Source organism: Lissotriton helveticus, chromosome 3_1 (genome assembly GCF_964261635.1).
Source record: "Lissotriton helveticus chromosome 3_1, aLisHel1.1, whole genome shotgun sequence".
In the NCBI taxonomy this organism is placed as follows: domain Eukaryota; kingdom Metazoa; phylum Chordata; class Amphibia; order Caudata; family Salamandridae; genus Lissotriton; species Lissotriton helveticus.
Genome location: NC_136061.1, coordinates 1,576,189,083 through 1,576,214,215, shown reverse-complemented (window position 1 = coordinate 1,576,214,215; position 25,133 = coordinate 1,576,189,083). Strand labels below are relative to the sequence as shown.

The 25,133-nt window shown below is 45.6% G+C and overlaps 1 protein-coding gene across 1 annotated transcript in view; it reads left to right on the top strand.

Annotated features, from left to right (window-relative positions):
* The window catches only part of LOC144823645 (transient receptor potential cation channel subfamily V member 6-like), a 198,730-nt gene that overhangs the window by 37,591 nt on the left and 136,006 nt on the right, over positions 1-25,133 (top strand). Inside the window, exon 2 of the mRNA XM_078682333.1 lies at positions 19,791-19,888. Coding sequence (XP_078538459.1) covers positions 19,791-19,888 — 98 coding nt within the window. The remainder of the gene's footprint in view (positions 1-19,790; positions 19,889-25,133) is intronic.

The following is a 25,133-nucleotide window of genomic DNA, read 5'->3' as shown; positions in this document are numbered from 1 at the left end:
CCTACACCGCTACTACACAGCATTGTGGGTGTTGTAGTCCCAGAATGAAGACGGACTGCAGCAGGTGAGCACAATTGCCAATGGGGGAGGAGCGGACCTGAGCGAAACATCCTTAAGGCAGCAGGAAGTATTGCGACGGTGCTACACGAGTCCGGTGTTGGGCGCTGAGGAAGGGGATGCCCGAAATGCATTCGCCGTCACTGGATGAAGAGATCTGAACAATAAAGTCCCTCCAACCTTTCCCCTGGGTTCCTGCTCTTTTCTTTCGGAGGGAGTCACTCTACATACATTTCTGCGTTGTCCAGCAGCGCAGTTCAGGATACCCCCACCACGTTCCTGGGTCCAGACTATAACTGGAAACGCCTCACGGCCCTTCTTTTCGTTCGGTTACGAACATTTTCTGGCACCCGCCCTAGCTGAAGGAGAAAGGGAGCAGTCGAGGTATCTTACCTGGGCTGATTGCTGACCGCGTTATGCCCCTGCACACTGTATCCTGACGCTGGTGGCTGTGGTGGTCATGGGGACTCGAGGAGGGTCCGTTTGTCCAGAGACTCATCGGAGTGTTACATCGAGCCTGCTAAGCCTACAGGGGTACCGCCACAAAGAACCATCATCACTCCCGCAATTTTCACACACCTACACCGCTACTACACAGCATTGTGGGTGTTGTAGTCCCAGAATGAAGACGGACTGCAGCAGGTGAGCACAATTGCCAATGGGGGAGGAGCGGACCTGAGCGAAACATCCTTAAGGCAGCAGGAAGTATTGCGACGGTGCTACACGTTTCCGGTGTTGGGCGCTGAGGAAGGGGATGCCCGAAATGCATTCGCCGCCACTGGATGAAGAGATCTGAACAATAAAGTCCCTCCAACCTTTCCCCTGGGTTCCTGCTCTTTTCTTTCGGAGGGAGTCACTCTACATACATTTCTGCGTTGTCCAGCAGCGCAGTTCAGGATACCCCCACCACGTTCCTGGGTCCAGACTATAACTGGAAACGCCTCACGGCCCTTCTTTTCGTTCGGTTACAAACTTTTTCTGGCCCCCCCCCCCAGCTGAAGGAGAAAGGGAGCAGTCGAGGTATCTTACCTGGGCTGATTGCTGACCGCGTTATGCCCCTGCACACTGTATCCTGACGCTGGTGGCTGTGGTGGTCATGGGGACTCGAGGAGGGTCCGTTTGTCCAGAGACTCAGCGGAGTGTTACATCGAGCCTGCTAAGCATACAGGGGTACCGTCACAAAGAACCATCATCACTCCCGCAATTTTCACACACCTACACCACTACTACACAGCATTGTGGGTGTTGTAGTCCCAGAATGAAGACGGACTGCAGCAGGTGAGCACAATTGCCAATGGGGGAGGAGCGGACCTGAGCGAAACATCCTTAAGGCAGCAGGAAGTATTGCGACGGTGCTACACGAGTCCGGTGTTGGGTGCTGAGGAAGGGGATGCCCGAAATGCATTCGCCGCCACTGGATGAAGAGATCTGAACAATAAAGTCCCTCCAACCTTTCCCCTGGGTTCCTGCTCTTTTCTTTCGGAGGGAGTCACTCTACATACATTTCTGCGTTGTCCAGCAGCGCAGTTCAGGATACCCCCACCACGTTCCTGGGTCCAGACTATAACTGGAAACGCCTCACGGCCCTTCTTTTTGTTCGGTTACGAACATTTTCTGGCACCCGCCCTAGCTGAAGGAGAAAGGGAGCAGTCGAGGTATCTTACCTGGGCTGATTGCTGACCGCGTTATGCCCCTGCACACTGTATCCTGACGCTGGTGGCTGTGGTGGTCATGGGGACTCGAGGAGGGTCCGTTTGTCCAGAGACTCATCGGAGTGTTACATCGAGCCTGCTAAGCCTACAGGGGTACCGCCACAAAGAACCATCATCACTCCCGCAATTTTCACACACCTACACCGCTACTACACAGCATTGTGGGTGTTGTAGTCCCAGAATGAAGACGGACTGCAGCAGGTGAGCACAATTGCCAATGGGGGAGGAGCGGACCTGAGCGAAACATCCTTAAGGCAGCAGGAAGTATTGCGACGGTGCTACACGAGTCCGGTGTTGGGCACTGAGGAAGGGGATGCCCGAAATGCATTCGCCGCCACTGGATGAAGAGATCTGAACAATAAAGTCCCTCCAACCTTTCCCCTGGGTTCCTGCTCTTTTCTTTCGGAGGGAGTCACTCTACATACATTTCTGCGTTGTCCAGCAGCGCAGTTCAGGATACCCCCACCACGTTCCTGGGTCCAGACTATAAATGGAAACGCCTCACGGCCCTTCTTTTCGTTCGGTTACGAACATTTTCTGGCACCCGCCCTAGCTGAAGGAGAAAGGGAGCAGTCGAGGTATCTTACCTGGGCTGATTGCTGACCGCGTTATGCCCCTGCACACTGTATCCTGACGCTGGTGGCTGTGGTGGTCATGGGGACTCGAGGAGGGTCCGTTTGTCCAGAGACTCATCGGAGTGTTACATCGAGCCTGCTAAGCCTACAGGGGTACCGCCACAAAGAACCATCATCACTCCCGCAATTTTCACACACCTACACCGCTACTACACAGCATTGTGGGTGTTGTAGTCCCAGAATGAAGACGGACTGCAGCAGGTGAGCACAATTGCCAATGGGGGAGGAGCGGACCTGAGCGAAACATCCTTAAGGCAGCAGGAAGTATTGCGACGGTGCTACACGTTTCCGGTGTTGGGCGCTGAGGAAGGGGATGCCCGAAATGCATTCGCCGCCACTGGATGAAGAGATCTGAACAATAAAGTCCCTCCAACCTTTCCCCTGGGTTCCTGCTCTTTTCTTTCGGAGGGAGTCACTCTACATACATTTCTGCGTTGTCCAGCAGCGCAGTTCAGGATACCCCCACCACGTTCCTGGGTCCAGACTATAACTGGAAACGCCTCACGGCCCTTCTTTTCGTTCGGTTACAAACTTTTTCTGGCCCCCCCCCCCCAGCTGAAGGAGAAAGGGAGCAGTCGAGGTATCTTACCTGGGCTGATTGCTGACCGCGTTATGCCCCTGCACACTGTATCCTGACGCTGGTGGCTGTGGTGGTCATGGGGACTCGAGGAGGGTCCGTTTGTCCAGAGACTCAGCGGAGTGTTACATCGAGCCTGCTAAGCCTACAGGGGTACCGTCACAAAGAACCATCATCACTCCCGCAATTTTCACACACCTACACCACTACTACACAGCATTGTGGGTGTTGTAGTCCCAGAATGAAGACGGACTGCAGCAGGTGAGCACAATTGCCAATGGGGGAGGAGCGGACCTGAGCGAAACATCCTTAAGGCAGCAGGAAGTATTGCGACGGTGCTACACGAGTCCGGTGTTGGGTGCTGAGGAAGGGGATGCCCGAAATGCATTCGCCGCCACTGGATGAAGAGATCTGAACAATAAAGTCCCTCCAACCTTTCCCCTGGGTTCCTGCTCTTTTCTTTCGGAGGGAGTCACTCTACATACATTTCTGCGTTGTCCAGCAGCGCAGTTCAGGATACCCCCACCACGTTCCTGGGTCCAGACTATAACTGGAAACGCCTCACGGCCCTTCTTTTTGTTCGGTTACGAACATTTTCTGGCACCCGCCCTAGCTGAAGGAGAAAGGGAGCAGTCGAGGTATCTTACCTGGGCTGATTGCTGACCGCGTTATGCCCCTGCACACTGTATCCTGACGCTGGTGGCTGTGGTGGTCATGGGGACTCGAGGAGGGTCCGTTTGTCCAGAGACTCATCGGAGTGTTACATCGAGCCTGCTAAGCCTACAGGGGTACCGCCACAAAGAACCATCATCACTCCCGCAATTTTCACACACCTACACCGCTACTACACAGCATTGTGGGTGTTGTAGTCCCAGAATGAAGACGGACTGCAGCAGGTGAGCACAATTGCCAATGGGGGAGGAGCGGACCTGAGCGAAACATCCTTAAGGCAGCAGGAAGTATTGCGACGGTGCTACACGAGTCCGGTGTTGGGCGCTGAGGAAGGGGATGCCCGAAATGCATTCGCCGCCACTGGATGAAGAGATCTGAACAATAAAGTCCCTCCAACCTTTCCCCTGGGTTCCTGCTCTTTTCTTTCGGAGGGAGTCACTCTACATACATTTCTGCGTTGTCCAGCAGCGCAGTTCAGGATACCCCCACCACGTTCCTGGGTCCAGACTATAAATGGAAACGCCTCACGGCCCTTCTTTTCGTTCGGTTACGAACATTTTCTGGCACCCGCCCTAGCTGAAGGAGAAAGGGAGCAGTCGAGGTATCTTACCTGGGCTGATTGCTGACCGTGTTATGCCCCTGCACACTGTATCCTGACGCTGGTGGCTGTGGTGGTCTTGGGGACTCGAGGAGGGTCCGTTTGTCCAGAGACTCAGCGGAGTGTTACATCGAGCCTGCTAAGCCTACAGGGGTACCGCCACAAAGAACCATCATCACTCCCGCAATTTTCACACACCTACACCGCTACTACACAGCATTGTGGGTGTTGTAGTCCCAGAATGAAGACGGACTGCAGCAGGTGAGCACAATTGCCAATGGGGGAGGAGCGGACCTGAGCGAAACATCCTTAAGGCAGCAGGAAGTATTGCGACGGTGCTACACGAGTCCGGTGTTGGGCGCTGAGGAAGGGGATGCCCGAAATGCATTCGCCGCCACTGGATGAAGAGATCTGAACAATAAAGTCCCTCCAACCTTTCCCCTGGGTTCCTGCTCTTTTCTTTCGGAGGGAGTCACTCTACATACATTTCTGCGTTGTCCAGCAGCGCAGTTCAGGATACCCCCACCACATTCCTGGGTCCAGACTATAACTGGAAACGCCTCACGGCCCTTCTTTTCGTTCGGTTACGAACATTTTCTGGCACCTGCCCTAGCTGAAGGAGAAAGGGAGCAGTCGAGGTATCTTACCTGGGCTGATTGCTGACCGCGTTATGCCCCTGCACACTGTATCCTGACGCTGGTGGCTGTGGTGGTCATGGGGACTCGAGGAGGGTCCGTTTGTCCAGAGACTCAGCGGAGTGTTACATCGAGCCTGCTAAGCCTACAGGGGTACCGCCACAAAGAACCATCATCACTCCCGCAATTTTCACACACCTACACCGCTACTACACAGCATTGTGGGTGTTGTAGTCCCAGAATGAAGACGGACTGCAGCAGGTGAGCACAATTGCCAATGGGGGAGGAGCGGACCTGAGCGAAACATCCTTAAGGCAGCAGGAAGTATTGCGACGGTGCTACACGAGTCCGGTGTTGGGCGCTGAGGAAGGGGATGCCCGAAATGCATTCGCCGCCACTGGATGAAGAGATCTGAACAATAAAGTCCCTCCAACCTTTCCCCTGGGTTCCTGCTCTTTTCTTTCGGAGGGAGTCACTCTACACATATATATATATATATATATATATATATATATATATATATATATATATATATATATATATATATATATATATATTACCTACTGGCGGTCGCCAGTAGGTATATATAGTTAGGATTTTTTCTCTATGGGATTTTTGAAAATTCTATGTCTAATAACTTTGGCGTTTGTGGACGGAATTGGCTGAAATTTTCAGGAAAATGGCACATTTTGTTTCTGAGCAGCCCTTGAAAATTTGGGGGCGGTTTGTCAAGGGGGGGCCGAGAAAAAAGGGGGGTCCCAAAACGTGTTTTTAACATTGAGTTTTCCATAGGGCGGTTGGCCTCACTTTTAGCCCGAACGGCTGAATGGATTTGCACGAAACTTGGCAAAATTGTAGGGACTGGTAGCCCGATGTGCCTTTTGTAGGTCTCAATATATGTGCTCCAGTGGATTTTGAGAAATTAACGTTTAAAAAAAGATATATATCTGTAACAGCGGACCGGGCAGCGCTCCAGTACGCGTACTTTTCGCGCAACGGAGCTTTGTGAAGCGAAGCTGATTGGTTCTCCGGCGTCTGTAAACATTCCAAACAGTCCGTAGCGGCCGCCATCTTGTCTCTCGGTAGGATCGAGAGACAAGAGGAGGCCAAAGCGAAGGGGCAAATGACCATAAGGGGGAATAGTAGATCCTCGCTGACCCCCTACGTTTGATGTGGAGGTTTTAAAAGGGTCCCGCGGGGCAAAAAAAAAAAATAATAATAATAATCGAACGGCTGAATGGATTTGCACGAAACTTGGCAAAATATTAGGGACTGGTAGCCCGATGTGCCTTTGCTAGGTCTCAATATATGTACTCCAGTGGATTTTGAGAAATTAACGTTCAAAAAAAGATATATATCTGTAACAGCGCTCCGCTTCGTGTACTTTTCGCGTTACGGAGCTTTGCGAAGCTGATTGGTTCTCCGGCGTCTGTCAACATTCCAAACAGTCCGTAGCGGCCGCCATCTTGTCTCTCGGTAGGATTGAGAGACAAGAGGAGGCCAAAGCGAAGGGGGAAATGACCATAAGGGGACATAGTAGATCCTTCCTGACCTCTTAGGTTTGATGTACCATTTTGCCAAGTTTGGTGTAATTCCGTTCAGCCATTCAGGCTGTAGACGTATGTAAATGTCCTATGGAAAATTGCATGGGGAAAACACATTTGAAAGTGTTGAAATTTAGAACCAATTAAAATGTTAGTTTGGTTTTGTATTTGTGTGTGATGAAAGTTAATTGGTTATGTATATATGTCAAATGAGAGGAAACCACAGCCATTTTGTGATACTACTGTCTGAGGTACATTTGTGAGGAATTTTTGGTGGTGAATTTCTGGTGTTTGATTTACACAGTACTAACACTTCTCCTACTTTTAAAAAGGTGAGTTGTTAATTTGTAAGGGGAACTATGTTGTACACTTGAAGATAATTTGAAAAATGTTTTCTGTTATTTATTTGCAGTCCTTCTGTTATACTAAATACTTGATAAAGTTAGTTTTATATTATGTATTACTAAAAACGATAAATGAAAGTGATTATTTTTTTCTGCAATTTACAGCAAGCAATTTCAAAATAAAATGGCTCACAATGAAGAGACCGTGGCAATTTCTTTTGAATTGTCCACTACATTGATTGAAATTGAGAGCACCAATAATGAAATATTGTCACAAGGAGGAGATGACTTGTATGATTCCATTAGATTGATTGAAATGGACAGCACCAATAATGAAATATTGTCACAAGGAGATGACTTGAATGATTCCACTACATTGATTGAAATTGAGAGCACCAATAATGAAATATTGTCACAAGGAGGAGATGACTTGTATGATTCCATTAGATTGATTGAAATGGACAGCACCAATAATGAAATATTGTCACAAGGAGGAGATGACTTGAATGATTCCACTACATTGATTAAAATTGAGAGCACCAATAATGAAATATTGTCACGAGGAGATGACTTGAATGATTCCACTACATTGATTGAAATTGACAGCACCAATAATGAAATATTGTCACAAGGAGGAGATGACTTGAATGATTTTTTTGATCAATCTGTTGATGGCGAATTTATCGAATGTTTAGAGACCATAGAGTTAGAAGAATCATCATTGCAGACTTTTCATGAGGAAATTGCTGATGAGGACATGTTACTAGTTCTTTCAAATTTAGAAAATTCTGAAGAATAAATTTATATTTAGAAATCAAAAATTGTTTGAGACATTATTCATTTTTATTTTTAATTTATGAGGTTGTAGCGAAGTGATTGTAGTATAAAATGAGACTTATAGTATAGAGTGCAACATTTTTATGTTACATGGTAAGATTACTCATATTTACTTCCCTTCTGCCACTATATTATCTCCAATGTGTATTTGACATCTCTTCTTCATCTCCGGCCTCCTTTCTCTCACTGTGTGTCTCCGATGCATCTTATCGCTGCTATTTTGTGTAATTACAGAAGAGAGTAAAATAAAATAGTTCGGAACGTGAAAAGGGGGCAAAGTAGAGTACTCCTCACCCCCTAGGCCTTTTTAGGCGGTCCCAAAAGGATCAGTTTCTGCTTTCCTGAGAGATTATGGTATGAGTTCCATATACCACAATAACTTGCATTACAACATGCAAGATATCTATCTCCTATTACCAACTTTTGGAGATATTCGCGCTAAGCGCGAATATCTCCAAAAAGTAACACCTGCCCTGAGCAGTTCTTAGCCATGTTATCCAATGGGAGGTGGATAACATGGCTAAGAGCATTAGCTCGGTAATGCATGAATATCGCTGAGTTTTTAGCGATATTCATGCATTGCGGCCGTTTATTATCTCATTTGCGATAAACCTTGATAATAGCAAGGTTTATCTTCGATAATTTCTGACGATGCTTAGCGGTAAAAAATTCGTTGGTAAGCATCGTTAGCGATAAATATCGCTTAACTTTGGTAATATGCCCCAACGTCTGTTAACGTTCGATTCGAAGGAAATGAGGAAGTGTTGAAAAACATTGTCTGCGCCATCTTGCCTTTTTTGAAATGCCACACTTTTGTCGTGCACGGCAGCCATTTTAGATGCCTTGACCAGACCCACTCTCTGCACGCTGTCGATTCGTAGCATGGCTCCTCACCCTCGCAAGCATCTTCCCCAGGCACTGGTCACCCCCGCTCTCTGTCTTATGCATGGGCAATAAACCTCCCCCCATCTGCGCTGCTCTTCCCTGAGAATCACACTCTGTGCCCGCCCGACACCTCCCTTTCGCCCTATTCACTACCGCACCCTCTGACACTCCTCTTCCTCTGTGTCCGATTGTCCAGGCTATCACCTAGCCCTGCAGATGTAGTTTATGGCCCCAGCTGTAAAGAATCACCCCTCTTCAAAGGAGTTATAGTAGATCAAGGCCCACACCCGATGAGATCCGTCACACCACACGTGTTCCTACTATCTGAAAACCATCCTGTATTGTGATTGGGGAGGGGACCAAGCCTGAAGCGGAAGATTCCAGGAATGACTCTTTGTACATCAAAGTTTTTACAATTATGTGTCACATTAAAAATATATAGCACTCCAACAAAGTAGTAGGAATATAAAACTTTAATAACATATAAATATATACAACAAAACAAAAACAGTAAAAACATTTAAACAACGAAGAGACCGTGGCAATTTCTTTTGAATTATCCAATAGATTTATTGAAATTGATAGCACCAATAATGAAATATTCTTGTCAGTAGCGGTCTGTTGTGCGAATAGTTCCAAGGCAGCAGAATGCGCTGAAATCTAGATGGCACGAAAGTGATGTCTAGTAAGTTGCCGCCCAGCAAATAACGGCGTGGGGCGCCGCGGGGGTGAGTGAGTCCAGTAGGCACCACAGCTATTCTTACCGGCATTGCAGAATTACTGCTGGGGACAATGCCTGTGCTGTAGCAGGGTCACAGCAGAAACAAAAAGGATTCTGTTGAAGATGTTGTTGGTTTTAAATTTGAAAACAGTTCTGGTGTCAACTGCTATGCTAATGTAGTGGTTAATGTTTTGTTTTCTCTAGAAAATGTAAAAGAGGGGGAGGCAGTCCAAAGTTCCGTTAAAAGGGCAAAGGAAAGGATCGGTGGTTTGAACTATCAGTCAAAAAGGGGAGGGGGTGCAACAATTTTTCCTACCGGGTCACACTGTGCTTTCACCGGAACTGAGGTCTGCAGGATTCTAGTAATTCAAAGTGAGGCTGGCGCCAGCATGGGAGCGCCGATGTCCCGCGGATACAGTTTTGTCACTCCACGGGCGATCATGGCAGTCATTGCCCATCGGGGGTCGGAGACTCCCGCGGCTCCTCTAGAATCTTCAAGGTCGTGGAGGACTACGGTGGTGGAGTCAACCAGTGACCGGGCCATTTCTTTATGCTGGGCCCGCTCTTGCCAGGTCGACCGCCATTTTGAGAGTTCGGTAGCTACTGGCGATCGCGGGGTCAAATGAGCGGACGGGCTCCACCCTGCCGGGCGAGACGTTGCAGCATGGCCACAGTGGAAGAACCCTTTTCCGGGCGCCTGGAGCGCTGAGGGTGCAGCTGGGAAGCCTCCACCTGGGGAGGCGGGAGAGGCCTGTTCGCACCGTCTCTCCCTCCCAGTGCACCCCACGGCGTCTCGCTTGAGATTTGTTATGGCCGGACCAGGCGATGAGGACGAGGGGGGGGGGTCGGAGGCATGTGCAAGACATCCCCCCCCAGTGTTGTCGCAGCCATTATTCATGAAAGAAGAAGTGTCCTGTCCGTCTTCGGGCCGGGCTTCCGGTAGATGTCGGCCGGACGCCCCTGGCTCTGGCCCCATGAACGGGTTTCTTGGTTTATCGGCTGCAGCCGGATCCCGTCGGCCTCGGCCCCCCGACCGTTGGTGGCCGGACCGGAAGAGCATGTGGCGGGAGTACCTGCAACTCTCAAGGGCCACCGCGGCCGGACTGGGAGAGAGAGGGGAGGGTCGAGGAGACATTCCCCCCCCCTGCAACTGTTCAGCGTTGTAAAGGCAATCCCCTGGCCGGGTCCCGCTGGCCTCGGCCTCTCCTCCGGCTACACCCTACGTTAGGATCTCCTGGCCGAGGCGTGGCAGCAGGACCTGCCTTATATGGGCTGCTCCCGGCTGGGCGTAGCCGCAACCCTGCCCCACCTTGGAAGTTTCCAGAGTGGGGGCGGATGTTCTACTGACTTGCATTTTCCCTAGTCTATCGATTTTTTTGGCGTGGCAGGCGGTGGGACAGCGAGGGGTGATTTGGTTTCTCTTACTGTTTTTCTGGTCTCTCACCACTGGCATATTTTAACGTTTTCTTGTTTCTAGGACATTAATAGGTTTTATCATTACGTTATGTTATCGTTTCTTTGTTCGTTGTTTAATAAAAGTTCATGTTCATCAGTGGCCTACTGATTTTCGTTTTCCTATTCTTTTCTTTCCAGGTTGTTTCATGCTAAAGTTTCTGTTAACAGGATACAGTGATCACTTCGTTATTATTGCATATGTCCTTTTCACTAGGGGTGCTCTCTGGTCGGGCCAGATGACGTATCTCTAGTAAATGGTCCGGGTGAAACAGGTGCATCAATCAGTGGGGAGTAGATAGGCATGACAGATTACAACGGGGGAGAAAGGTCCGCATTACGTACCCTTTCACTACTTGCAAAGATTTTCCTACGTTTATTTGCAAACAGGGAATACCTCCAAAAAGAACTAATTCCCAAACAGTCAATGTTCGGACAATCAATCAATCAATGAGGAATGAAATAGGTATGACGTGTTAAAGGCTTGCGTTACCTACCCTTCACTATCTGCAAAGGGAGAGAGAATATTCCTATTCTTCCTCGTTTGCAGGCAGAGAAGATCCTTAAGAGAACCAACTTCGAACAATTCAATGCTCGATTCAAACAATCAACAAGGGGTACTGTGAACACAAATGAACGCCGCTTATGTACATACGCATTGCTATTTTCAACAGGTTGTTCCTAATGTTTCTATTTTAGCGAGGTCAAAAAGAGATCCCATTAGTGGCCTACTGATTTTGCTCGATTCCTTTTGTTTTTTTACACGATTTTTCGCTATCTGCAAAGACTAAACAGAGTATTGCGACTCTGTGCTTGTTTGTAAATAGAGAATGAACCAAAGAGAACAATCAATCAAATGGAGAGAGAAGCAGGCACGACGGATTACAAAGGGGGCAAAGGGCTGCGTTAACTACCCTTCACTATCTGCAAAGAGAGAGTACTCCTAATAGAAATGAGGGGTGGGGGGCAGCATTCAAAGCAGATCAGTGTGCATAAACACGAAAATGTTTTTACTTACCACGTACTTGACATTCGACAGCTTATGATATTTGCTATTAAAAAACCATTGAAATTCACTGAAAAAACCATAGGTTATAGACCATATATAGTTAGGAATTAGCATTTACAAAACCTTGAAAATTCACTGAAAAAACCATAGGTTATAGACCATATATAGTTAGGAATTAGCATTTACAAAACCTTGAAAATTCACTGCAAAAACCATAGGTTAGAGACCATATATAGTTAGCTGGACATTTTATTGACATAAAACCAATGAAATTCCATATATAGTTAGTTGCACTAACTATATATCGCGCACCCGCAATCCACTGCTGATGATGTCACATATTACATCATTCATGACATGGTCAGTGACATCACTGATGACATCACTGATGACATCTCAAATGACATCACTGATGACATCACTGATGACATCTCATTTGACATCAATGACAACATCACTGATGATATCATTCATGTGACAATACAATGCATCTCCTCACATTTTAATATAACCTCTGTTTCACCCAGTGTTAAAAAGAGAGTATAATTTTTGAAACCATTGACCCACCAATACTAGTTACTACATACGCAGTCACTGATTGCTACGTCTACACACACCTTCACTCATTCACCCATACAATCATTCATACAAACAATCACTCATCTTTACAACACTATCATATGCACTCATACACCTATACAGACACTCACAGTCTGCCACTCATCCATGGAGTTACTCACACACCTAGTCAGTCCTGTAAAGAATCAATGACACTTCCATTTTCTTGTCTATACAGTTAAACATAGAGCACCTTACATTTTCAAACATATACTAACACATACTTACCTTCTTATACAATCATTGATACAAGTACAGATTGATCTGCACAGAGTCACACACCTCCCAGCTAGCCACACACACACTCAGTCTCCCATACAAATACTTGGGCAATCAATCAATAACCCATATAGTTACTCATATAGCTACTGATCAACACATGCAGCAGTTTACAGAACAACAGACATAATGATGCACAAATTAAGACAGTTTAGTCACTAACCCATGCACTCAGTGAGACACATTTAATCACTCACTCATACAGTCAGTCATGCACCTACTAAATCCTTCGTCCAGACACTTACACATCCACTCATTCTTCAATATGTAAGACATATTTAAACTTTATAGAAACAAAAAATCACTGGATGTTGTTATCAGTGATGTCATCAGTGATGTCATTTGAGATGTCATCAGTGATGTCATCAGTGATGTCACTGACCATGTCATGAATGATGTAATATGTGACATCATCAGCAGTGGATTGCGGGTGCGCGATATATAGTTAGTGCAACTAACTATATATGGAATTTCATTGGTTTTATGTCAATAAAATGTCCAGCTAACTATATATGGTCTCTAACCTATGGTTTTTGCAGTGAATTTTCAAGGTTTTGTAAATGCTAATTCCTAACTATATATGGTCTATAACCTATGGTTTTTTCAGTGAATATATATATATATATATATATATATATATATATATATGTATTAACAAATCAATTTGTATGGTTTTTTTACTTACATTAATTATTTATTAATTTTAAGGTTATTTAAGTATTTTACGTATGTTTAAGGTAATTATATTTATTATTTCATTAATTTTTAATGACTTTAAAGCATTTTTAAAAATTCGATATTTTGACTAACTATATTTTTCACAACGATATTTTTGATTCGATAATTTAGTATTTACCTGTTTGGAGATAGGAATTCGATATTTTTGCATTCTATATTTTTTACTCGATATTCTTGTAGTTCTATATTTTTGTCATCGATATTGTTTCACTGATCCCTTCTGGAGCTCCTGGCTTTCCTCAAGGGTTTTGGTTAATTTAGCCATGTACTTAGCCATCCTTATACAAAGGCCAGGCACATAGTCCACAATATATAGCTTGGGCTCTTTTAGAGGTTTCTCCCATCCTTCCTTTACTAGAACATAGTGGTCTCCTTACAGGAGGAACAAACAGAAGTTCAAAGGGACTAAAGCCCACTCCCTTCTATGGCACTTCTCTGTAGGGGAAAAGCAGGTATGGCAAAAGGACATCACATCCCCTTCTGAATTTTACAGGAGTCCCATGATCATGCCTTTCGTGGTCTTGTTGATTCTCTCAACTAGACCGTTGGTTTGTGTGTGAAATGGCATGGTAAATATGTATGTCACCCCTCACTCAGCCCACCTTACTTTTAGGTAGCCAGGCATGAAGTTACTACATCTGTCTGGCACCACCTCCTTAGGAAAGCCCACTCTAGGAAAAATACTGATGAGGGCTCTGGCAACAATCCTATGTGGAATTGCTTCAGGGTACTTGGTGGCATGGTCCACTACCACCAGTATAAATCTGTTTCCTGATTCTGTTGAAGGGTCAAGGGGAAAGGCTAGGTCAATCTCTACCCTTTTAAAGGGAACCTCAACCACTGGAAGTAGAATTAAGGTGGCCTTTGAGTGGTCACCTGTCTTGCCACTGGTTTGGCAGGTAACAGAGGAGTTACAAAACTCCTTCACCTTTTGGGACATGTTTGGCCAGTAGAAGGGGGATACTAGCCTACTCCAAATCTTTGCCTGGTCAAGATGCCCAGCTAAGGGGATGTCATGGATCAATGAGAGTTAGTACTGTCTGCATTGCTGAGGCGCTACCACTTTCCTAGTGGCACCAGGTTTGGGATCTTTGGCCTTAGTGCACATGGGCCCCTCCTCCCAATAGGTGCTGTGGAAGCCACTGACATCTCCCTTTTCCTGTGCAGTAGCTTGCTGTCTCAGGCTCTCAAGAGTGGGACACATTTTCTTTCCCTGGCACAGGTCTTTCCTAGAGGGTCCCCATGGTCCTAGGAACTCTGCCTGGTAAGCCCCGAGTTCCAGGAGCTCAGTTCCCTCAAGGTCTGACAGGTCTTCTCCCTGAGGAGAGGGGACCTAAGATTGTGGCTGGTCTGAAGTTGGTTTTCCAGCCTTCTTGCCTTTTCTCTTGGAGGATTGGGCCATTAATCCAGGCTCCGATTCCTCTTTTTCACCCTGGGCTTTATTCTGTGCTCTTCTTTTTTTTTACACACACCCGTTCAGATATTCCCAGCAGGGCAGCATGGGATCTTAGCTCTACCTCAGCCCATTCTGAGGTATCCAGTTCATTCCCTAGCAGAAATTCAACAGGAGTTGCAGTAGACACAACCACCTTCCTTTGGCCAGTAACCCCTCCCCACTCTCAGTACACCAAATCCATGGGATGAACCTTAGTATGGTTATCAGCGTTGGTGACTGGATACGTTTCTCCAGCCAAATACTGCTCTGCAGATATCAGTTTTTCTGTCACCATGGTGACACTTGCACCTATATCCCTCAGTGCTTCTACTCTAACCCCATTGATACATGACTGTCGTCTGTATTTCTACAGATTACTGGGCTATATAGCCAGGGCAAAAACATCCACCCCACACTCTGAGATTAAGGTAGCTTCAGTATGCTCTCTGACCTGGTCAGGACACATCAAGTATCCCATTTGGAGACTCAACACACAAGTGGTAACTGGTTTGCATTAGCGGAAACTTTTTTGGGACAGGTAGACTCCCCAGTTTGGTGTCCATAGGCTTTACAATTGAAACAAAAAGCCTCTTTGGGATCCCAGTTCTTACCCTGGACCCTCCCTTTTGGGTCCTTTAGAAGACTCTTTACCTTTTTCTTTAGTTTGTCCCACATCTTTCCCTTGGGGGAACGGAGGATTAGCTAACCCCGTCTTTCGGTCACCCCTCCATAAAACATTTTGGACACCCTAGTCTTGGCCCAATGGGCAGCCTTCTTCCTCAACTCCTGGGGAGACCAAACCTAGGTCCACCAAGTATTGATGCAAGTACATTGCCTTAACAGATGCTCTTTTGTACGTAAATTATAAAGCCCATCATAGTCTTGCACCTTACTTCCTTTTAACCAACTACCTAGTATTCTGACTGAAAAGTCACCCAAAATCACCCCAGCACTGACTTGAGGTGTTGTAAATCTCCATGAACTATATCCTGTACTCCTCAGTGGTGAGTGCAAAGCCCTCAACCAGGGTATCCTTCATGAGATCATAAGACTCAGCATCTGCCTCATCCACTGTCAGGAGTATACCCCGGCACTTTCCCGAGACCACCTCCCAAAGGAGAAAGCCTCAGTATCTCTGGTGTAACCTCCTAATTTTGTATGCCTTCTCAAAGGCAGCAAACCGTTTGATAATGTCAATACTTTCAACATATTGAGGGACAATCCCTTTGGGGATTAGAGGATTAAAGGTTTCCTCCTTTGTTCTATTTACTTTGCTGCCACCATTGATGGGTTCTAGGTCCATCTCGGCCCATTCTCTTTCTATGGCCAGGATTTTGGCCTCAAGGGCTGCTCTTCTGGCTAGCCTCTCAAAATCAATATCTTCATCCTCTAGCCCTTCTCTTGACCCTGAGTTGCTGACTTGCCCTCAGTAGAGGAAGGCACTCCAGGTACAGTTTTTAGTGTGTAGGAACAACATCACCCTCTAAAGTTACCTAATGAAGAACATCCTTTTGCTCACTGTCCTTATCCTTCCCTTCAGGATGGCCAGTGTCTTCTGTTGCATTGGCTAAATCATACTCTGACAAGAGCTCCTGGAGATTGACCTTGGTAGGATGTGAGACAGTTTTAATGTATAGTGCTGTGTTTTAAGCCACAGATAAGGGGTCCAAGTGAGTTCCTGGACTACATGTGGAAGTTATTTCTAGCAAAGCTGGGATTTTTTATAAGATTACATTTTGTTAAACCTAACTAACTAGTACACTTTTAAAAATGTTAATACCAAGGCCTGAACAGTTCACATTAAAAAGATTTGGTGCTGGCCACTGTAATGCTGACGTCCCTTGTTGGCTGATCGGTCTTTGTGATGTCAGACTTTAGATTGGATTTTAAACAAGTATTGGTTGCTGCAAGGGTCCAGTACCCTGGGAATTGAATTCAGGATGGCTCCTGGGGTCCTGTTATCTCCAAGCTTGGTGGAGAGATCGATCTGACCTCTGGGAGCACAGTTACTTCCCCCTGGGTGTCTGTTGTGTAGGTGAACCCGGTGATCAGCAGAACGGTGAACCGTATGTTACGGTCAGTGCCTGCAGGTTGCAGGGAAGTGGCTCCTCCACTTGAAGAGAGATGCTGATGGCTTGGAAAGTGCTTGTGGCCCGCTGAGGCTTTTGGAGAATGGACAGCTTTGGATGAGTTGGTGTGTCACGATTTTCGGAACAGGAGCAGGCAAGCACGTTTGGTGCCAAACTCCACCGGTAGTCCACAGTTTTTACTTCTTCTTTGGCTCTTCTTTGTCCTTCTTCTTCCTTTGTCAGGTGAATCTGAGTTCCTGGTATCAGGGGCCACCTAAATGCATACTGAATTTAGGGGTGTTAAGGGGAGTGAAGGATAGAAGTCATTAAGCTACTTACCCTTGGGGTCACTACACCCCCTATATGACTACTTCCTGTGAAGAGTGGGCAGAAACCTGTTCCAGAGTTCCTACCCCCACCAAAAACAAGATGGTGGGATCCTTCTTTTTTGGAGCACATCAGGCAACCCACTTTAGGGATGTGACTAGCCTGGTAGTGCAACACACCTTCCTGCATAGCTAGTTTCCCATCTGTCCTGGTGCCAAATGGGCATCAGAGCTGAGAGTGGCATCTCCCAAGTCTAGGGGAAGACAGGGTCGCATATCAGAGGAGGCATGGGCTTTGAAGTCCCTGGACTTGGTATGTAGATGCACTTGCCATCCCGCTGGAGGAAGTGTAAATACCTTCCTCCAGAGCAGACATTGTTTCTGACCTCAGAGAGTGTGGGCTCTCACCTGCAGGGGGTCAGAAACATGTCTGTGGTGGCAAGATGGATGATAGCCAGCACACTAGAAGGCTGGTGGGTTTTCAGGGGCACCTCTAAGGTGCCCTCTGGGTGCATGTTTTCATAAATCCACTACTGACATCAGTATGGATTTATTAGGACAAGGTGTTTGTTACCAAACATCATTGGTTTTCAGAAAAGCCATCATGTACATTTTTAACTTGTAATGACCAATGTCCAGTACATATACTCAAGATTGCTTCCTTGTTCATTTGTACTATCTAGCAACTAAACTAGACAGCACAGGGGCATATCTGCTCATACCTGGTTGCATATCAAAGGCGGTTGTTGCTTTGAAGCTCACCGCATTGATGTGCCTGTTTACTAGCCATCCTGTCAGGGAGGGAGGTGTGATTTCCTTCGCATCCATGCCATTGTTTTTTGACTCCTGGCAAAGTTCACACCTCCTGGTATAAGGTCAGAATCCTGTCTTGGCGGCAGCAGCTGAGGGCTGGGAGCCACAGAAAAGGATAGGGCAGCCAGGTGGGCAACCTCTAAGGTGGCCACCTGGTTTCATGTCACATCGTCCTCGACTGAATCATGTCAGGGGTGAAAAGGAACATTGTTTGTCACCAAACATGACATATTTCGTCATTACCATAATGGAGCTGCCAAACTCCAGAGTGCCTGGTTGCCAGTGCATGTCATCCAATGGACCGCTGACCAGTGGCGGCTGCTCCTGGGATGCAGCAGTGGGGCAGTGAGGAGGGAACAGGGGTAGGGGCATTTCACAAAAATCCATTAACTTACCTGCCGTCTTCTTCCTGGCTTCTGTGCAAGCAGGAAGCACCCAGGTTCCCAAACTCCCCATAGCCAATCATAACACTGCAATGCAGCGTTGTGATTAGTCTGAGTGCCATGGTTCAGCACTCAGCCAGGGAATGGGCGCATTGGCATGTCCTCCACCCTGACTATACTGCAGCTTGGGTGGAGAGCATGCAATGTTCGCATGACTGTTTGTCCGGCCCGTGAGGCCCGTCAAACAGTCATTGCGCACCTTACAGAGTGCCCACCACTCCTCCCCCTGCTCCGAGAGAAGAGCAGCCCCACCGAGCGGCCAGGCTGCCAAGAAGCAGGAACAAATAAAATGATAATAACGTCAAGTTATTATAATTGTATTTGCCCTTCTTTGCACTGCAAAAAGCCGTGGGCGATGCTCCTCTGCCTTGGCGGAGGAGCTGCCACTGCCGCTGACCTTTTATAATAGCCTTTAATTGAAAAGGCTGCTGAAGGGACATATACGCTTCCACTAATATGTCCTCACCTTTAATGTAAAGCACTCTGCCTTTTGGGCTTAGGAGGCCTTCCTTAGTGGTGACTGTCATGTATTAAAAACAGTAAATGGACCTTGCGACACTTGGTGAGGGCAAAGTCAAGTTTCCGCAGTTTTCACTGGTCCTGCAGTCTGCAATCGCAAGAGTGCTGTCATCTGTTTACCTGTGTCACTCTGGGTGATGCAAACACTGCCTCTGGTCTGGTGACCCCTTTAACTCCCATGCCCTGGTTACCACTGGCACCATATACCAGGGACTTATAAAGGGGTTAAAGTCCTTTCCATTTGGAGTTGCCAAATGACATGTATCAGTTTTAGAGAGACAGCACTGGCGCCTGGTTAGCAGGCTTCAGTGCACTGTCAGAGTGGATAACCAGCATCAAGTAGTCCCAATAGAGGCAAAAGTAGGGGGACACCTGCAAAAAAGGAGTGCTTTCTTACAACCACTCAGAGCATGGCTCATGATTTCAACCACTGCTCCCTCTGTCCCATCTTGCCCACCGCCGATGTTCAGCTCCCGGTTCATTCTCTGTAGCAAAGCTGTAAAGATGACATCCAGTATTGAATTCCCTACCTCAGCAGTCACAAAGAAGACCTGGCTAGCCTTAGTGGCAGCAGAGTAGAGCCCTTCTCAGAACACATGACTGTTGTAACTAAAATATAATACTAAGCAGAAATAAAATAAATATTTACATATTGAACAAGCTTAGTAATATCATGAAAGGAGAAATGCACTATATATTAGTAAAGTAATATAACTACATAAAGTAATATATTTTTTTTAAAATAAAAGCAAGTGTAGCCAGGATACAGAAAACTCACATTCTTGAACCTTACAATTTGTACCATTATTTTTACTGTATGTTCTGCTTTTAAGAATGTGGCAGTTGCTTCAAAATCACATTTGTGTTTGCAGGATCAGAGAGATACCACTATTGCTGGCTGCCAAAGAGAACAGGCACCTGAACATCAAGAAATGGCTAGCTTGTGGATCACACAGCCCCTTCCAGAGAGGTAAGTCCATTGTCTAAATGCTCTGGACAGCTCCTATAATGTATGCCTTTGGGAGTGCAATGACGATGACTACTACCTTTGTGCACCGTTAGTAAGGAACGTCCCCTAGCTCCTGGAGGTTCGTTTGATGACATGGGGCCAGATGTATGAACCATTTTTGGTGTGCAAACGTGTTAGTGACCTGTTTGCGCATGCAAAAACAAATAGGGCCAATTTCTTTGCGACTCCCTAAATAGGATTTACGACTCACAATTCGGAAGGGGTGTTTCAAGGTCATCCCTTCCTAATTGCGACTCGCTACCCTATGTAAGAATATTTTGGGACGGGAGTTGCGGTCGCAAAACAGTCACAATTTATCGTGGTCTTCAAGATGGTGGCAATGCACTCGCAAATGGGAAGGGGTCCCCAGGGAACCCCTTCGCCTTTGCAAATGTAGTGAATTTTTTTTTAAGGGGAGTCAGTGGTCCCCGGGGCTTTTAAAAAATGGAATAAAAAAGTTTCTTTTTTTCTTTAAATGCATCTCATTTTCCTTTAAGGAAAACGGGCTGCATTAAAAAAAACTGCTCTATTAAAAAACAGTCCCAGACATGGAGGTCTGCTGAGCCCAGCCGGCCACCATACCTGGGAGGGCAAGCCATTCCTAATGGGGTCGCGAATTGCAAGGACCTCATGATGAATATTGATGAGGCATGCAATTTGCAACCCCATTGGGATTCGCAAACAGTGTCCCTGACACTGTTGTGCATGGCATTTAGCGACTCGCAAATTGCGACTCGCAATTGAGCACAATTTGCAAGTCGCTAAATGCCACAGTCGTACATCTGGCCCATGATCCCTGTTTTATATTTCTAGCTGACGTCAAGGAGAAATCATTACTAATAGCCGTGACAGAGCGGGGATATTTGTATCTTAATCTTTGGGTGTAATTGTTAAATAATCCCAGCCACTAATCTATGGACCTATGTTCATCAAGAAAGAGAGTTTAAAAGGAAAAATCCTTTACATCAATTCTTTATCAGCAATTCATTTTTCTTTTACTTAAGTCAATAAAGAGATTTTTGAGTGAGGCAACGGGTTTTATTAACAATTTAGTAAATTCAAATTATTTAGAATGTAATAGTCCTTAGTTATTATTGTTACAAATTCAAATAATCCATTAGTCGATAGTTCAAAACAAGATAAAATACAATGTTAGTATTAATTATAGTCAAAATAGTGATAATGCAAGAAGTATGCTCTAGAAAGGAATTTCCCTAATCCAAAATAGTTTACAAATAGTTTAAGGTGTCAGCTCAGAAACACAATAAAGACTTCTAATTAGAGAATAATGCATAAGCATGAATCCTGTGCACTTCAAATGAAAAGAAAATTGTTAAGCTGGAAAGCATTCTCAGCTATAAATCAGCAGACATCTAGTAAACGGGAATAGGCTCCAAGTAATCTCTTGTAAAGAGAGAAATGGTCTAAAAAAACTTAGGGACGAATCTCCAGTAATTGCGACCACCTACTCTAAGAACACACGCTAATTTAAACATGGGAAATTATTATTGAAACAAGTATCGCATTCTTTGTTTACAGCATGCAATAGGATTTCAATAAACTCCTGGGAGTAGGTAAACTCCCCAGTTTCCTATGTACTCATAATAGGCCACAGATACAAGTCCTTGAAAAGATACTTTGACCACATTTTGCGGTTCAGACAGCTATTCCCATAAATTATCCTTCCTGTTGTCTCCTCTCCTCCTGGTGAGAGCCTCACTATCAGTTGTCTAATACACAGCAAATGCCTATTCACTAACTAACAGTCAGCTTCTGGAAAGTTACAGCATGTGCAGTTGAAAGAAAAACATCTTGTGCAAAACAGCTCAGCGTGAAAAATAGGCCTTTCAATGTTAGCATATGAATCTCCATTAACATGACATTGACAAACCATCACATTATTATTTCTTTTATATGCTTATAATGCCTTAGTATGATTACTTACTGCAAAATCTTTATAAAAAATATGTGTATTTTTTAGAATAGACGTTGGCACTTTATTATCTAATCGCATTTTTTTTAAATGAAGACATTTGTTTTATCAGCCGTATTAGGAGACTGGAGCATCTCTCAAAATTGGCAGACACATTGTGTCCTAACTTTACTACTCCTAAATTGAGAAAAATCCTAACTTTAAGACTTTCGGAATTCACAGAAAGCATTTAGGAGTCCTAAAGTTAGGAGTCCTAACTTTACTACTCCTAAACTGAGAAAAATCCTAACGTTAAGACTTTTGGTATTCACAGAAGGCATTCTGTGAATACCGAAATGAGTATGTGCCTTCTGTGAATACCAAAATGAGTAAGTGACTTCTGTGAATACCAAAATGAGTAAGTGCCTTCTATGAATACAAAAATGGTAGTAAGTTTAGGATTTTCTCTTAAGTTAGTTCTGTGAATCGGGCCCCAGACTGCGGCTTGAAGCAGAGCGATGCGGCATGCTGTGCCCTCGAGTTGCGGTGCAGGCAGCAGCTCGGTGGTGGTCATCCAGCAGTGTTGGTGAGACCAGGATTTGCAGTGCGAATCGTGACCGAGCTCGTCGCGGCTCTAACGGTCACAGTGCAAGCTGCGGCATCTGTCGAAGAATGACGGTCGATGGGGCTGGGGTCGGTTGGCCGCAGCTGCGGTGTGGGACGGGCAGTGCTTCATGTAGCATACAAGTGGTGCCCCCAGACCACGGTCCAGACGAAGGTAGTGATGTCAGCTTTCAACTGTGTTGTCCGTGAGACCAGGGCGGTGGAGTGAAGTGAGGCAGTGCGGAGTGTGGTGCCCACAGGTCACGGTGCAAGCAGGGGCTCAGTGGTAGAGGTGGTGGTTGTCGTTGGTGAGACCAGGGTTGCAGTGCGAATTACGGCGGTGCCCTCTGCGGTGCCTTCAGGACACAGAACCAACGGCAGTCTTGGTGATGGTTTGAGGTTGCGGTTTCCCTCTTTGGCGACTGAGACCCGCTGTCCCAGAGGCGGTACCCAGAGGAAGGTGAAGTCTTTACTGTGCCTGAGGCTTCTTGAACAGTGGTCAACCTCTACCTCAAGCCCTTGGAGAAACTCAATCAAAGAAGTTGCAGAAAGTCCCTTCCAGTCCTTTCTCTGCCCAAGACAGAAGCAGCCACTGCAGGCCAACACAGCAAAGTGGTAGTTCCTCCTCACAGCTTTTCTAGCTCTTCTTGTTGGAAGGTTTCTGAGTCCAAAAGACTTCTAACATTCTGAGGGTCTGGGCCCCAATATTTATACCACATCTCCCTTTGTTCTCTTGTGGCAAAGAGTCTCGGTCCTCTCTGGCCCAGCTTCCTGGCTGGAGGTGGAGACAGCATTGTGTAAGGCATACCAGGCCTATTCAGGTGCAAGGAAATCTCCTCCCACTACTCTAAATGTAGCCCAGGTCTATTCAGCCCAGCCCTGACTCATCCAAGGAAGGCAGGATACACCTTAACCACCCCCAGCTCCTGTCACTCCAAAGTGAGACAGTCAATCCACAACCCAGCAGAGGCACACAGGATGGTTAAGCAATCAATCAATCAAGATACTTTATTCGGCATTCTTTCATAGAAACCATAAAAGTAACATTTTAAAATACAACACGTTCGATGTCTTAAAAGCAATAAATTGATAACAGTGTTTCACAATGATAAAAACAATTTAAAAGCGGCATTAATACAAGAAGGGGGGGGGGCTAAAATTACCATTAGAAAAGATGGTTAGGCAAATAAATGCCCCCTTTCTTAAAGTTGTATTTTCAAACACACAACATAAAAATCATCTTTACTTAAAGATGCATTTTTTCATGCTGAGTTCAGTCATACTAAACTCAATTTCTCTATCTTGTCCCAATGGGAATTTGTACCAAAGTTTCTCCCATTATATCCTATGGGACACATAGATTCTCAAAAGTGAAAAATAAAATACACTGTATTACACTTATCGGGACATGTCACACACACCAGTGCTTGTCCTACCTTTCCCATACACTGCACCTTGCCCTTAGGAGTACCTTGGGCCTTACTTAGGGGTGACTTACATGTAATGAAAGGGAAGGTTAGGGCTTGGTAAGTGGGTACACTTGCCAAGTCGACATGGCTGTAAAAACTGTGTAGATACTACAGTGGCAGGTCTGAGATACCTTTACAGGGCTACTTCTGCGGGTAGCACAATCAGTGCAGAAGGCCGACTAGAAGCAATCGATTTACAGGCCTGACACTCTCAGTGCACCTTACTAGGGGCTTACCAGTAAATCAAACATGCCAATCATAGAAAAACTAAGCCATAACATAATTTAAAGTAGAAGCACTTGCAGTTTAACACTGAACAACAGTGAGAAAGTGTGCAGAGACACGGAACCAGCAAAAACAGAGGCAAAACCAGGACAGCAAAAAGACAGGGGAAACACGCCAAAAGATGCATGGTCTAACAACCAGGATTACAAGTCACTTCAAAGTTGTATTCCTATAGTTTGGCCAATGATCAAATCAGTCTAGATGCATTTCCAGTTCCATTGCTGTTAACCAAAAAAATTAATGATTTATGATCAGTTCAAATGATGAAAGACTTTCCCCACACATAAGAACAAAAATACTCTACTACCCAAGAACATTTTAGGGCTTCCCTTTCAATAGGCGAGTAGTTCAATTCAGTTGTGACAAAACCCTAGAGGCAAAGGCAATGGTGACCTCTTTATTCCCTTTGATTTGTTTAAAAATAGAACCCAAACCAGATGCACTGATACCAATCTTGATATTACAAAATGCATTGTCATGTTGCGGCTTCCATAAAAATGTAATTCCTTTTTTTAGTAAAATTCTTAACGGAGTTCCTATTGAGGGAAAGTTTTCCACAAAGTGAAAACAAAACTCACAAAGCCCTAATATGACCTAAGTTGATCTTTGTAAGGTGTTGGTACTTCTCTGACTTTAAAAGATAATCTTTTCGATATATGCACTCCTCTGAAATTTTGGGCCTCAAATATTCTTCTTTATGACACAAGAACTTACATTTCTCCAGTTATAAAGTAATTCCCTTTTCCTTGAGAATATCTCAAACAGTATCTAAAATCTAATTGTGTTTGGCAATTAAATCAGCGTACAGCAGAATATCATCCTGAAAGGCCACTGCCCCCTCGATGCTCCCAATAAGATGTGCATCAATTTCAGGAACACTGAGGCAGCAGAAACCAAACCAAATAGCATCCTGGTGTACCTGTTAACTCTTTCACAC